At 43.0% G+C, this 12,677-nt stretch overlaps 1 protein-coding gene across 1 annotated transcript in view; it reads left to right on the top strand.

Moving 5' to 3' along the window:
* APMAP (adipocyte plasma membrane associated protein) overlaps positions 1-12,677 on the top strand; it is a 29,186-nt gene that overhangs the window by 5,357 nt on the left and 11,152 nt on the right. The window contains exons 2-4 of the mRNA XM_011968509.1: positions 3,495-3,611; positions 6,358-6,473; positions 11,453-11,545. Of these exons, the coding sequence (XP_011823899.1) occupies positions 3,495-3,611; positions 6,358-6,473; positions 11,453-11,545 (326 nt within the window). The remainder of the gene's footprint in view (positions 1-3,494; positions 3,612-6,357; positions 6,474-11,452; positions 11,546-12,677) is intronic.

Here is a 12,677-nt window from a genome sequence, read left to right as displayed (position 1 = left end):
GTGATATTTAGTGTATTCACAGTGTTGGGCAACCACCAGGTCTCTCTGCTTTCAAAACTACTTCATCATCCCGTAAAAGCAAGGTGTTTGCCTTGTACCGATTAAGTAATCACTCTCATTTTCCCCTCCCACACAAATGTTCAACAGATGAGTGGGGCTGGACGTGGTTGCTCATGCCTACTCATTTCAGCGTGCACTTTGGGAGGCTAAGGTGCGAAGACTGAGGCCAGGAGTTCAAGACCAGCCTGGAGAATGTAGCAAGATGTTTTTTCTACAAAAAGTAAAATAATTAGTCAGGTGTGATGCACACCTGTAGTCCTAGCTACTTTGGGAGGCTGAGACGGGGGATCACTTGAGCCCAGGAGTCTCCAGCCTGGTCGACGTACTGAGATCGTGTCTTTATATTTAAAAAACAAAAAATCAGATGAGTGGGCAGCAAGTTGTGGTATATACATATGTAATCAACTGGTAAAAAGAACCGTGTACATATATATACTGCAACTTAGATGGGCCTAGAAAACCACACGGAATGAAAGAAGCTAGTCATGAAAGGACACGTATTGTATGATTCTGCTTATGTGAAATGCTTAGAATAAGCAAATCACCATGAATTTTCACAGAGCTTTCGAACTCCAGCTCTGAGGGCTCTAGGTCTGGGCATCCTCCCCTCCCTCCTCTTGCTCTTGGCAGGCAGCGCTTCTAATGGTGACTGCAGCCATAGAGTCACATCTGGCTCTCAGTCGCGCTTTTTCAGCCCTTGCGTTGTCTGTGGGAAAGCCGCTTGAGCCTTTCCCTGCCCACTTTCCTCATTTGTGAAAGAGAGAGAGACCTGGTTCCATCTGGTTGCCCACGTAAAGCGCATTTCTTGGCACACTCTCATTTTGACTGTTTGCCATTCCTCTTTTCCTGGCCCTTACTCCTTTCCCTGCTGCAGACCTCTCAGGTTGCCTGAGCCTGCCATTGTGTCAAGTCATAGTTCTGTGCTTTGTAGACATTTTTATGCCTGTGGTGCTTATACCCTTGACTGATGTAAGTCAGTCACATTAGAAGAAGATTATTTGGTCCTGGGGTTTGGAGACAGGACTGGGAGGGAGAGGTTGACCTGACTTTTCCCTTCATTCTCACCTGCCCTCTTCTAGGAACTTGGGCTCTCTTGGCCTCTCCCTGCTTGGGTCTGTGGCATTTTGTTTGGGTTTGTACGGCCTGGACCACCTCCTTTCCCAATAAAAGGGGTAAGGACTGTCTATGTGGCATTTTTACCTGGCCTCAGGTGTACGGGGTGAGCTCTGAACCCCTTACGAGTGAAGAGGAGGAAGTTAGGGACAAAATTCATTTTTGGAAGATTATTAGAAGAAGAATAGACACAGAATTCTCATCAGCAAAGGGAAATGCCAAAGGAAGAAGGCAGTGGTTAACACTGCCCTCGGGCCTGTTCTGCTCTGGAGGAGGAAACCGCAGGAGAAACCGGGCCTTGCCTTGATCACTGTGCTTGGAAATGTCCTCACCTGGGTCCAGTTTCAGTGTTTAGAAGCTCTGCTTTCCATGTAACTGCAGGATATGATTCAACCAAGCTTTCTACGACTGTGTTACAGGATCCACTTTGCTCCAGTTTCCAATCCCATGCTCCTGACCTCCTTCCACACCCTCCCCAGCAGTGCCAACAGTCTTTGTGCCCAGTTAGGTGTTCTCCAAGGCGATGGTTTTTTCCTGCTATGCTCCTCTCTTCCTTCTGAGACCTCATGAGCCGAGTCTTTTAACATCCATAGTTTTACTACTGTGTTCAAGGAAGTCTAGGCTTTTTCTGTGCTGCTCCTCAAAATTCTTCCTTCCTTCACCCACAACTCTATTCCAAAGCTACTTCCACATTTTTTTAGATATTTGTTACAGCAACACCCCACTTCTAGGGTGCTGGAAACTAGTTTATTAGAAAACTGTTAATTTTTATGGCTGCCATTAAGAATTTACCACACAATGAGTGTCCTGAACAACACAAATTTATTATATAATAGTTTCGTAGGTCAGAAGTCCTGGGCAGGTCTCGCTGTGTTAAGATCAGGGTGTCAGTAGGGCTTTGTTTCTGGAGGCTCTGGGGAGACTCTGTTTCCTGCCCACTCAGGTTGGTGGCAGAACCCAGCACTCTGCAGAGGTGCTGTCCACGCGAGGGACACTTTGTGAAAGCTGCTCCCTCTTCTTCCCCTTGGTCTTTCGTTTGTCTTATTTCCACCTACCCCAGTAGAAATAGAGGGATTTATTTTCTTTTCTGCTTTATTCGTTTGTTAAAATCATGCATGTTCAGGAAGTTACCCTGTCGAACACCTCGTTTCACACTGGGGGAAACTGTGGGTTTTGGAGTGGAGAAACTGGCCTGCAGTTAGTTCCCTGGCCGGTTGTTGGGAAAGAGGACTTGGCCTATATGTTTCTACACCATATCCGGAACAGAGTTTAACACGTCTGAGCGGCAGAAGACTACACTTCTGTCAAAAATCAAACCCTGCCCCCTTAAATCAAGTCTGTTTTGTTAAGTGTGAGTCTTTTTCCTTTGTCAACACTTTAATTTTTTTGATGAAAGAAAAAAATTCGACCTTAGGAACTCATGATTTTATTTGTTTTAAGTTAATATTAATGTCAAGCATTTAGTATATTTGAGTTCAATTCATGTAAGCTAGTAATGATCCTATGAGTTTTATTAGTAGGAAGAGGCCAAATGTTTTCACTTGTTTGCCAGGTGAGAAATACTGTATTTGAAGATTGGTTCAGAGATATTTAAGGCACTACTGGTCATTTGTCCAAAAACTTCACCCAGGATTCCCAGGGAAGCTTTCACAGCTTCCCAAGGGTTTAGGAGTGGTGACTTTGAATTATAATTTTATAGATCCTGTGTAGATAACTGTCAGTATCTGTCAGACTTCTATTAGGTTGAAGAGCTGGGATTTCCTTTTGATTTCTTAAAAGTAGGTTGGGAAAAGTGATTGGGGAATTGGATCCTCAGGAAGTTGTTCTGTTTCCATTTCTTTCAAGAATTTAGTTGTCTCTTTTATCTGTGAGAATCTTAGGGCTGCACAGTACTGAGTGTTGCTGCTTTGAATCCATGCACGGGAAATCGTAGATTTTGAGATTTACCCACCTTTTCTGTGGATGAGTGTGTATCATTTACATCATTAGAACTCTTTTTCCCCATGACATTTTGTGTTCATCAGTTCTTTGAGTTTGCCTTCTTTAAAACCCTGCTAGAGGATTCAAGATCTGGAAAGTAACTGATCCAACGTATCCCACACAGGGGAAGCTGGAAGATTAAAAAGAAGAACAACAACAAAAGTGTGTTTGCCAATCCTAGCAAACAGTGCTGAAGTTTAATCACAGGCCAGAGGTCGGCCACCTTGCAGTGGAGAAACTGGATGAGTGTCCCTGCTCCTGCTGGGAGGGCTTTCGGACCGGCCAACCTTGTCACTGTCTGAGACTCCGCTGATTGCTTTTGTATCTTTTATTTCTGGCAGCTCCTTTAGCGGCAGAGTTTTCCGAGTGACCTTCTTGATGCTGGCTGTTTCTCTCACTGTTCCCCTGCTTGGAGCCATGATGCTGCTGGAATCTCCTATAGATCCACAGCCTCTCAGGTAGGCTGCCCCGCAGTCCTCAGGAGGGGTTGCTTGACAAAACGTAATAGGCTGAAATAATTCCCAAGGAAAGGAGGGTGATTAAATCAGTCTGATCTGAAAGGTAAGTTAGGAGAAATGCAGTTTTGTGATTCTTTAGTACTTGGGTTTTTATGCTGAATTAGATGTTACTCAGGAAATATGCATGGTATTTTTCCTGTCATTGTTTTAAAAAAACTGCATAAACCAAAAACAAAAATTCAGAATTAGAGAAGCTTAATAATCATTAGAGACAGTCAACCATAATTCATTTCAAGTAGCAAAAATACACATGAATGGAGCTTCAGTTACCTCATTTAAATTTTATAAGTAACTGATACAAAACCTATAATTAGTGTTCATTTTTTCCTGAGTTACCTTTCACCAATAGAGACCTATGAGTAATGCAGTCCATTATAATTTGAAAAAAGTATTGTATATGTAGGGCCCCCTGAAATAGATTCGTGTTTATAACTATAGTGTACAGAGCCAGGCTCTCACCAATGTGACGATCTGTGACTTCCATGTTGACCTAGTTGCAGGAGGGTTGTACTGTCTGATTCAGTAATTTCCTGGTTCCCCTTGCAACTGCTGATGGGGTGAAGCCATCTGAAGCTTATTGTAAATGAGTTAGTCCATGTAAGGCTTGAAAAACTTCAGAAAAGAGTCATATCTAGTTAAAGAGTAAATATAACATACTAACTGAATAGTGTCTTATCCATAAAAATTAAGGCTTTATATTGGATCCAATTCACTAAGAATGTAGAGGACACGGTTCTGACCTTAGATTGACATGTGTAGCTGAGTGAACTTTTTGTTGTTGGATTTAGAATAGTGAAGGCACAAGGTGCTGTAAACACACAATTTGCTCATTAGGATTGAGAATGGGTGAAGGACTGGGGACTCTAGTCAGCCCCAGGAATGTCAGCTCTGTAATTACTAGTGTGCTAGTGGATCCTCAGATGCATTTTTCTGCCTGAGCCAGGCCTGAGGACATCCTGTCTCCAAAGGAGGGGCGTCGGGCGGATGGGGGGGGTGGTCCCCTGATGTGTTGAGGGAGGGGCTTCTCTCTTTCTAACCCTTCTCAACAGAGCAGGATGGCTCATTCTACCCAAAGAGAAACTGACCTGGGCCTTCTTAGATAGTCCAGTTGGCTAAGGTGGGGGAGTGAACTGTATCTGCAGTTGGGGATTAGAAGCTTGGGTTGGGGGGCTGGCCTTGGAAAAGGAGGCTGAGGTTGAGTTTTGAGTTGGAGAGAGAGGTTGGAGCCTCAGTGATTGCAGACCTTTGATCTCAGGAAAGATGAAAGTATATGTGGAAAGAGTGGTGAAGAAATGCACTGGGAAATGGGTTATGTAGCCTTGGCCAGACACTGAAAGGAGGCAGGGGCCACTGGGGATTGCAAGTTGTTTGTACAAAGTGAGTTATGATTGTTGAGTAGAAGAGCCTGATGAGGAAGGAAAGGAAGAGAAGCAGTGGAACCATCGTAGCCAAGAGGGACCTCTCTCCTGGGCTCAGCTTTCGGAATGGCAGTGGAACCATCACAGCCAACAGGGACCTCTCTCCTGGGCTCAGCTTATGGCAGTGGAACCATCGCAGCCAACAGGGACCTCTCTCCTGGGCTCAGCTTATGGCAGTGGAACCGTCGCAGCCAACAGGGACCTCTCTCCTGGGCTCAGCTTTCGGAATGGCAGTGGAACCATTACAGCCAACAGAGACCTCTCTCCTGGGCTCAGCTTTCGGAATGGCAGTGGAACTGTCGCAGCCAACAGGGACCTCTCTCCTGGGCTCAGCTTTCAGAATGGCAGTGGAACTGTCACAGCCAACAGGGACCACTCTCGTGGGTTCAGTTTATGGCAGTGGAACCATCGCAGCCAACAGAGACCTCTGGGCTCAGCTTTCAGAATGGCAGTGGAACTGTCACAGCTAACAGGGACCTCTCTTCTGGGCTCAGCTTTCGGAATGGCACACTCAGAAACAGGAAGATAGGCCCCAAAATACAGAGCAGAAGCAGAAGCCTGTTACGTGACAGAGCTTGGTGTGTCTCACACAGGTACACGGGCCGTGACACAGACTGTGCCCCATGCATGCCATCCCACCGGGTGCCAACTCAGCTGCAGCCCTCTCAGCCCACAGTCACTCTGTGGAAGGACATGGTTTCTCTCCAGAAGGGAACAAAAAGTTTATTTTTCATAGAAGGATATGGATGTTTCCAGTCACTGAAAAAATATCAGTTAAAGTCAAATTTATGGTAAAAAAATAATAATAATAGAGCAGCATTTTGGAGAATGGATTTGGTCTTTATGAAGCATGAGGCCGGGCCATCAGGTATGAAACGTGGGCACTGCCCCCCACCACCCTAGGTGGACTGCGGTGGCTGTAGGGCTATGTGAGTCACAGGGGTGAGGAGGTCCAGCTGCCCTGAGGCGTTGGATGGGGGTGGGGAGCTGGGGAGGCTGGAGGGTGGGTGGGCACAGGCCCCAGGATGTTCTCAGGTGACAGGACTGCTGAAGGCCTTGCACTAGCACATTTATATTTTTATATTTCTTTTGACCGTGACATTTCCTGATATCCTAAAACAGTTTTTTCTTAACCCTTCTATTTCTGGCAACTGAGGATGTTGTTAGAAAGTGCCATCTTTATCAAAGAACCGAGAGTAGGTGCTTGGTACAGGTTTTCTTCACATGTGTATTTATGGACAAATCTCTGGAACTGCATTATTTTGCAGCTTCAAAGAACCCCCGCTCTTGCTTGGCGTTCTGCATCCAAATACAAAGTTGCGACAGGCAGAAAGGCTGTTTGAAAATCAGCTTATTGGACCGGAGTCCATAGCACATATCGGGGGTAAGTCTGAGCTGGGGGCCCTTCCAGGCTGTCTGTTGTCTGAGGGGGCGGGTTCTGTGGGAGCAGCTGCAGTGGCACACTGCCCCTGGACTGGGGCGCTGCACATCCTTCTTAGCTGCGGACATGGGGCTTGGACCCCAGACATCACGTGGGAGGCCCTAGTGCCTAGTGGCTCTTTCTGCTGGTCTCATCTGCGCACGTTGCATGCCGTTTTAGCACTTGGTGGTTTTCAGTTCATCTCTATGGAGCACTTTGTTGTGCTCAGAGTGTTGTGAAAGGAAAAAGGCCAAATACAGATACTGATGTTTAGTTTATTTATCAAAGTTAAATAGGTATTTGACAGCACAGCATTTCTTAGTTCCCTTTGCTTTGTATAGATTTCACTGTGAAGTGAAGACAAATGGTTCTCAATATTTCCACTGTTTTTTTGTCTGTCTGAAAGTTCACTTTGATGGGTACATTTAAGGATAACCATCTGCATCACACTTGCCCACACCTCAGAGCTAGAATTGGGTCTGGTTCGAATACTTGCATCTCTAGCAACCTTGAGCAAGGCATTTTCTGTTTGTGAAAATGAGAATTAAGTTTCGTATTGGAAAGGCACAGATAGTCACAGATAATTTAAAACTTAATCTGGTATGGGCTTGCTGAGCAGCTTCTTTGGAAGTGCCGCTTGTTATTCCGAAACACACTCTGTTCTCCAGGCAGTAGGTGGCTGTGGATGTGCACACAGGGTGCTTCTGTTGTGCTCTCAAGGCCGGTCAGTGGCCTCTCTTCCAGTGACGTTTGACCAGCTTCTTTTGCCCAGGCCCTGCTATTTGACACAGGCCCCAAGGACTGGTCCATTTCTGCAGTTGGTTTGTTTTCTTGGCTGTCAAAGTCATAATTGTTTCAAGAAGAGTAAATATCATGATAGAACTTTGCATTTCTCTTAAAAAGACATTGGCATTTATTTGTGTAAATTTTATAAGCTTTAGCTTTTTTTGGTGAAAAATCAAATATTGCTATTTAAAACTGAAACTTAACAGCAGTTGAAGTGCAAACCAATGATCTTACCTCCCAAAGAGAGCACTTTCCTGCCTTTTTCCTTTTCACTGGGATTACTTCTCATTGTACTTTGCCATCAGGTCCCAGCTTTTTCTCTTTCTTTGGTGAGCTGGTGACATTTCTTGGCCAGGCACAGTGGGGTCCTTTCTGGTGGGTGTGAGCCCCTGGGAGGCGCCCAGGGACCTGCCGCTGCTATCTCTGCCACCTCATTTGGAAGCTGCCCTGGGGGCTGGCTGGCAGGTTGCTGACAGTGGAGGGAGGTACTAACTCTGGGGAGTGCTGGGAGAGAGCAATCACCAGTTATAGCAGGCTTTATTTTTAAGAGCAGTCTTAGGTTCACAGCAAAATTGAGCAGAAGGTACAGAGATTTTCTGAAAAAGAGTTTTTATTATGATTGGGTGTTGCATTTCATCAAATGCTTTTTCTGCACACACGCCATGCACAGCTTCCCGCATGATCAACATCCCCCACCACAGTGGCACGTTTGTTACAACTGATGTACCCACATCAATACGTCATTATTACTCAGAGTCTGTAGTTTACAGTAGGGTTCACTCTTGGTTTTATACATTTTATGGGTTTGGACAAATGCCATGTATCCACCATTATGGTATCATACAGGGTGTTTTCACTGCCCTGAAAATCCTCTGTGCTCTGCCTGTTCATCCCATCCTCTAATTTTAACCCATGACAACCACTGATCTTTTTGCCATCTCCATAGTTTTGCCTTTTCCAGAATGTTATGTAATTGGACTCATACAGTATGTAGCCTTTCCAGATTGGCATCTTTCACTTAGTAGTATGCATTTATTTAAAGTTCCTCCATGTCTTTCCATGGCTTGATAGCTCATTTCTTTTTAGCACTGAATAATATTCCATTGTATGAATGTGCCACAGTTTAGTTACCTACTGAAATACATCTTGGTTGCTGCTAAGTTTTGCCAGTTATGAATAAGGCTGGAACAGACATCTGTGGGCAGGTTTTTGTGCGGACCTCAGTTTTCAGCTCATTTGGGTAAATACTGAAAAGCATAATTGCTGGATTGTGTGGTAAGAGTTAAGTTTTGTAAGAAACCACCAAGCGTTTCCAAAGTGGCTGTACCATTTGCCTTCTCATTAACAATTAGAGTTCCTGATGCTCCATGTCCTTGCCAGCATTTGGTGGTGTCAGTGTTTTGGATTGTGGCCCTTTTAATAGGTGTGTAGTGGTGTCTCATTGTTTTAGTTTGCATTTCTCTGATGACATTTGATGTGGAATATCTTCATATGCTTAACTGCCATCTGTATATCTTATTTGGTGATGTGCCTGTTCAGGCCTTTTGCCCGTTTTTGTAATTGGGTTGTTCATTTTCTTATTGTTGAGTTTTAAGAGTTGTTTGTGTATTTTGGATAATAGTTCTTTATCAGACATGTCATTTGCAAATATTTTCTCCCAGTCTGTGGCTTCTCATTCTTTTGACAGTATCTTCTGCAGAGCAAGAATTTTTAATTTTAATGAAGTTTCGCTTTTTATTTCTTCATGTATCTCACCTTGGTGTTATATCTAAAAATTCATCATCATACCCCAGGTGACCTAGATTTTCTCCTATGTTATCTTCTAAGAATTTGTTTTGTATTTTACATTTAGGTCTGTGATCCAATTTGAATTCCATTTTTGTGAAGGGTATAAGGTCTGTGTCTAGATTTGTTTGCCTGTAGATGCAAACAAATTTGTTCCAGCACCATTTGTGGAAAACGCTGTCTTTTCTCCATTATGTATTGCGTTTACTCCTTTGTCAAAAGATCAGTTGATTATATTTATATGGGTCTGTCTCTGGGATAAAAGTTTTATCTGTTCCATTGATTTATTTTTCTATTCTTTTGCTAATACCACATTGTCTTGATTACTGTAGCTTTATAGTGAATCTTGAAGTTGAGTAGTTTCAGTCCTCTGACTTTATTCTTTTCCTTCAATGTTGTGTTGGATATTTTGGGTCTCTGCCCTCTCCGTATGAACTTTAGGATTAATTCATCTGTATCTGCAAAATAACTTGCTGGGATTTTGATTTTGATTACATTGAATCTATAGATTAAGGTTGGAAAAAACTGACATCTTGACAGTATTAAGTCTTCCTATCCATGAACATGGAATATCTCTCCATTTATTTAGTTCTTTGATTTCTCTCATCAGAATTTTGTAGTTTTCCTCGTATAGACCTTGTGCATATTATGTTATATTTATACCTAAGTATGCCATTCTTTTGGATGCTAATGTACATAGTGTTGTGTTTTCAATTCCAAATTTCATTTGTTCATTGTTAGTATAAAGGAAGGTGAGTCAATATCTTGCAATATCCTGCAACCTTGCTATAATTGCTTAGTTCCAGGAGGGTTTGTTGTTGTTGTTGATTCTTTCAGATTTTCTACCTAGACAATTATGTCACTTGCAAACAAAGAGAGTTTTATTTCTTTCTTCCCAATCCGTGTACCTTTTGTTTCCTTTTCATGTCTTGTTGCATTAGCTAGGTCTTCCAGTGTGATAGTGAAGAGGGGTAGTGACAGGGGCATCTTTGCCTTGTTCTTGATCTTAGCAGGAAAGCTTCTAGTTTGTCATCCAGAAGTATGATGTTTTATGTAGATTTTTTAATAGATGTTCTTGATCAAGTTAAGACAGTTTTCCTCTACACCAGCTTGCTGAGAGCTTTTAATCGTGAATGGGTGTTGGATGTTACTAGATGCTTTTTTCTGTATCTGTTGATATGATCATGTGATTATTCTTGTTTAGATTGTTGAAGTCTCTGTGATAGTGGATTCTGTTTCTCCTTGCAGTTTCATTAGTTTTTGCCTCACATATTGGTGCTCTGTTGTGAAGCATATACACATTAAAGGTTCTTATGTCTTTCTGAGGAATTGACCCCTTTGTCATTGTGTGATGCTCCTCTTTATCCCTGATAACTTTCCTTGGTGTGAAGTCTTCTCTGTCTGAATTTAATACAGCTACTCTGGCTTGCTTTTGGTTAGTGTTAACATGATGTACTTTCTTTATCCCTTCACTTTTAATCTATATATGTCTTTATATTTAAAGTGGGTTTCTTGTATACAACATAGAGTTGGATCTTGTTTTTTGAATAATTCTGGCAATGTCTCTCTTTCATTTGGTATATTTAGACCATTTATGTTTAAGGTGATTATTGATATATTGGATTAATATCTACCATATTTGTTACTGTTTTCTATTCTTTGCCCTTATTCGTGTTTCTGCTTTTGCATTCTACTCTCTTTTTGTCTTTTGTAGTTTTAAACCGAGTGTTTTATATGATTCCATTTTCTCTCCTTTGTTAGCGTATCAGTTATACTTCTTTTTTTTTTTACTTTTTATAGTGGTTACCCTTGAGTTTACTATATACATTTGAAAACTATGGAATGTTTTATGAATTTGTGTATCATCATTGCTCAAGGGGCATGCTGATCTTCTCTGTATCATTCTAATTTTAGTATATGTGCTGCTGAAGTAAGTGCTTCATGTGCTATAATTTTCTCCTAAAGGATTTCTGGCAGTTCTTTCCCTTTAGTTGGATATAATCAATATCAGTAGCAGACACTGATGTGAGGTGAATATAAACTCATGCCCCTAAGTACTGAGTGTCAGCTTGAGTGCTTCAGGACTGGAGAAAATCCTCACAGTTCTCATCACTGACGAGTGTCTGCTGCACCCTTGCTCTCGAGTCCAGTTCACACCCACAGGCTGCTTCCCTAGGCCCCCGCAGTTTTATCGCTGTAAGTTTTAAGGATTTTTTGTATTCCCAGAAATTGCTTCTCTTTCGTCTTCAGAATTGGCATTTCCTCTAGAGGGGCAGGGGGAACACATAAATAAGCCCTCTTATAGGAGAAGGTGGGTTAGTCACAGTTCTTAGGCTAACATTGCTCTTCCTCCTTTTTGTGTGTTTAAACAGATGTGATGTTCACTGGGACAGCAGATGGCCGGGTTGTAAAACTTGAAAATGGTGAAATAGAGACCATTGCCCGGTTTGGTTCGGGTCCGTGCAGTAAGTTGGTGATAATCCCCTGACGTGTCTCTTCCAGTCTTTCAGAAAGATGTCGGATCACTCTGTGGAACTGCTTTTCCCTAGAATGCCTGTAGGAGAAAAAGAACCTCTGACCATCTAGTAGATGGAACATGACGTCACCATGAGCTCTTCATTTCCCTGGTGGTCCTTGGGCCTCATGGTGCCTGATGGTCACCTGCAGTCCCCATTTTGCAGCTGGGAAGTGGCCGTGGCCCCTGCTTGGTACTGCGTGGGCCTTGCCCCTCACTGTTTTACTGGGGTCCCTGTTTACCTTTGCAGTACTTCAGAGGCTAATAGGTGTTATCACAGTGCTGCTGTGGAAAAGCAGGTGGCCTTGTCATTACTCGGATGTGTAAGTGTTATTTTGCCTTGGTCTCAGGAATTTCAGCCCTGTAAGTGAGAATACCCTTAAGTCATTCAAATTTTGGAAAACTAGAGTAGTAGACTCACTGTTTAAAACTGATAGTCTATAGACCTAATGGTTACCATTTTTTAATAGCTGGAATGTTTTTATTAAAATGATGCATTTTAATAAACACAAACAACACAAAGGTACAAAGGAGAAAATAAAAATCACCTTAGTCTTTTCAGATGTAATTATTATGAACATTTTAGTGGTTTACTTTTCAGACATCTTTTTGTTCATAGACATCCACACCCACACGTATGATGGAATTATACTCTATATCAGTTCTTTAACCTACCTTTTTCCATGCCATTTTGGCAGTAAGCACCCTGCAGTGAGCATCCCCCAGTGAACACCCTGCAATAAGCATTTGCAGTGAGCATCCATGGTGAGCACCTACAGTAGCACCTGGAGTGAGCACCCATGGTGAGCACCCTACAATAAGCACCTGCAGTGAGCAGCCCACAGTGAACACCCTGCAGTAAGCACCTACAGTGAACACCTATGGTGAACACCTGCAGTGGTACTTGCAGTGAGCACCCCACAGTTAATGCCCTGCAAAAGCACCTGTATTGAGCACCCTGCAGTAAGCACCTGTAATGAGCACTTCACAGTGAACACCCTGCAATAAGCACCTGCAGTGAGCACCCCACATGAATACCCTGCAGTAAGCACCTTCAGGGAGCACCCCACAGTGAACACCTT

This window comes from Mandrillus leucophaeus, unplaced genomic scaffold (genome assembly GCF_000951045.1).
Source record: "Mandrillus leucophaeus isolate KB7577 unplaced genomic scaffold, Mleu.le_1.0 Scaffold846, whole genome shotgun sequence".
NCBI lineage: Eukaryota > Metazoa > Chordata > Mammalia > Primates > Cercopithecidae > Mandrillus > Mandrillus leucophaeus.
Note: the sequence above shows the minus strand (reverse complement) of the source record. Positions and strands in the feature narration are given on the sequence as shown.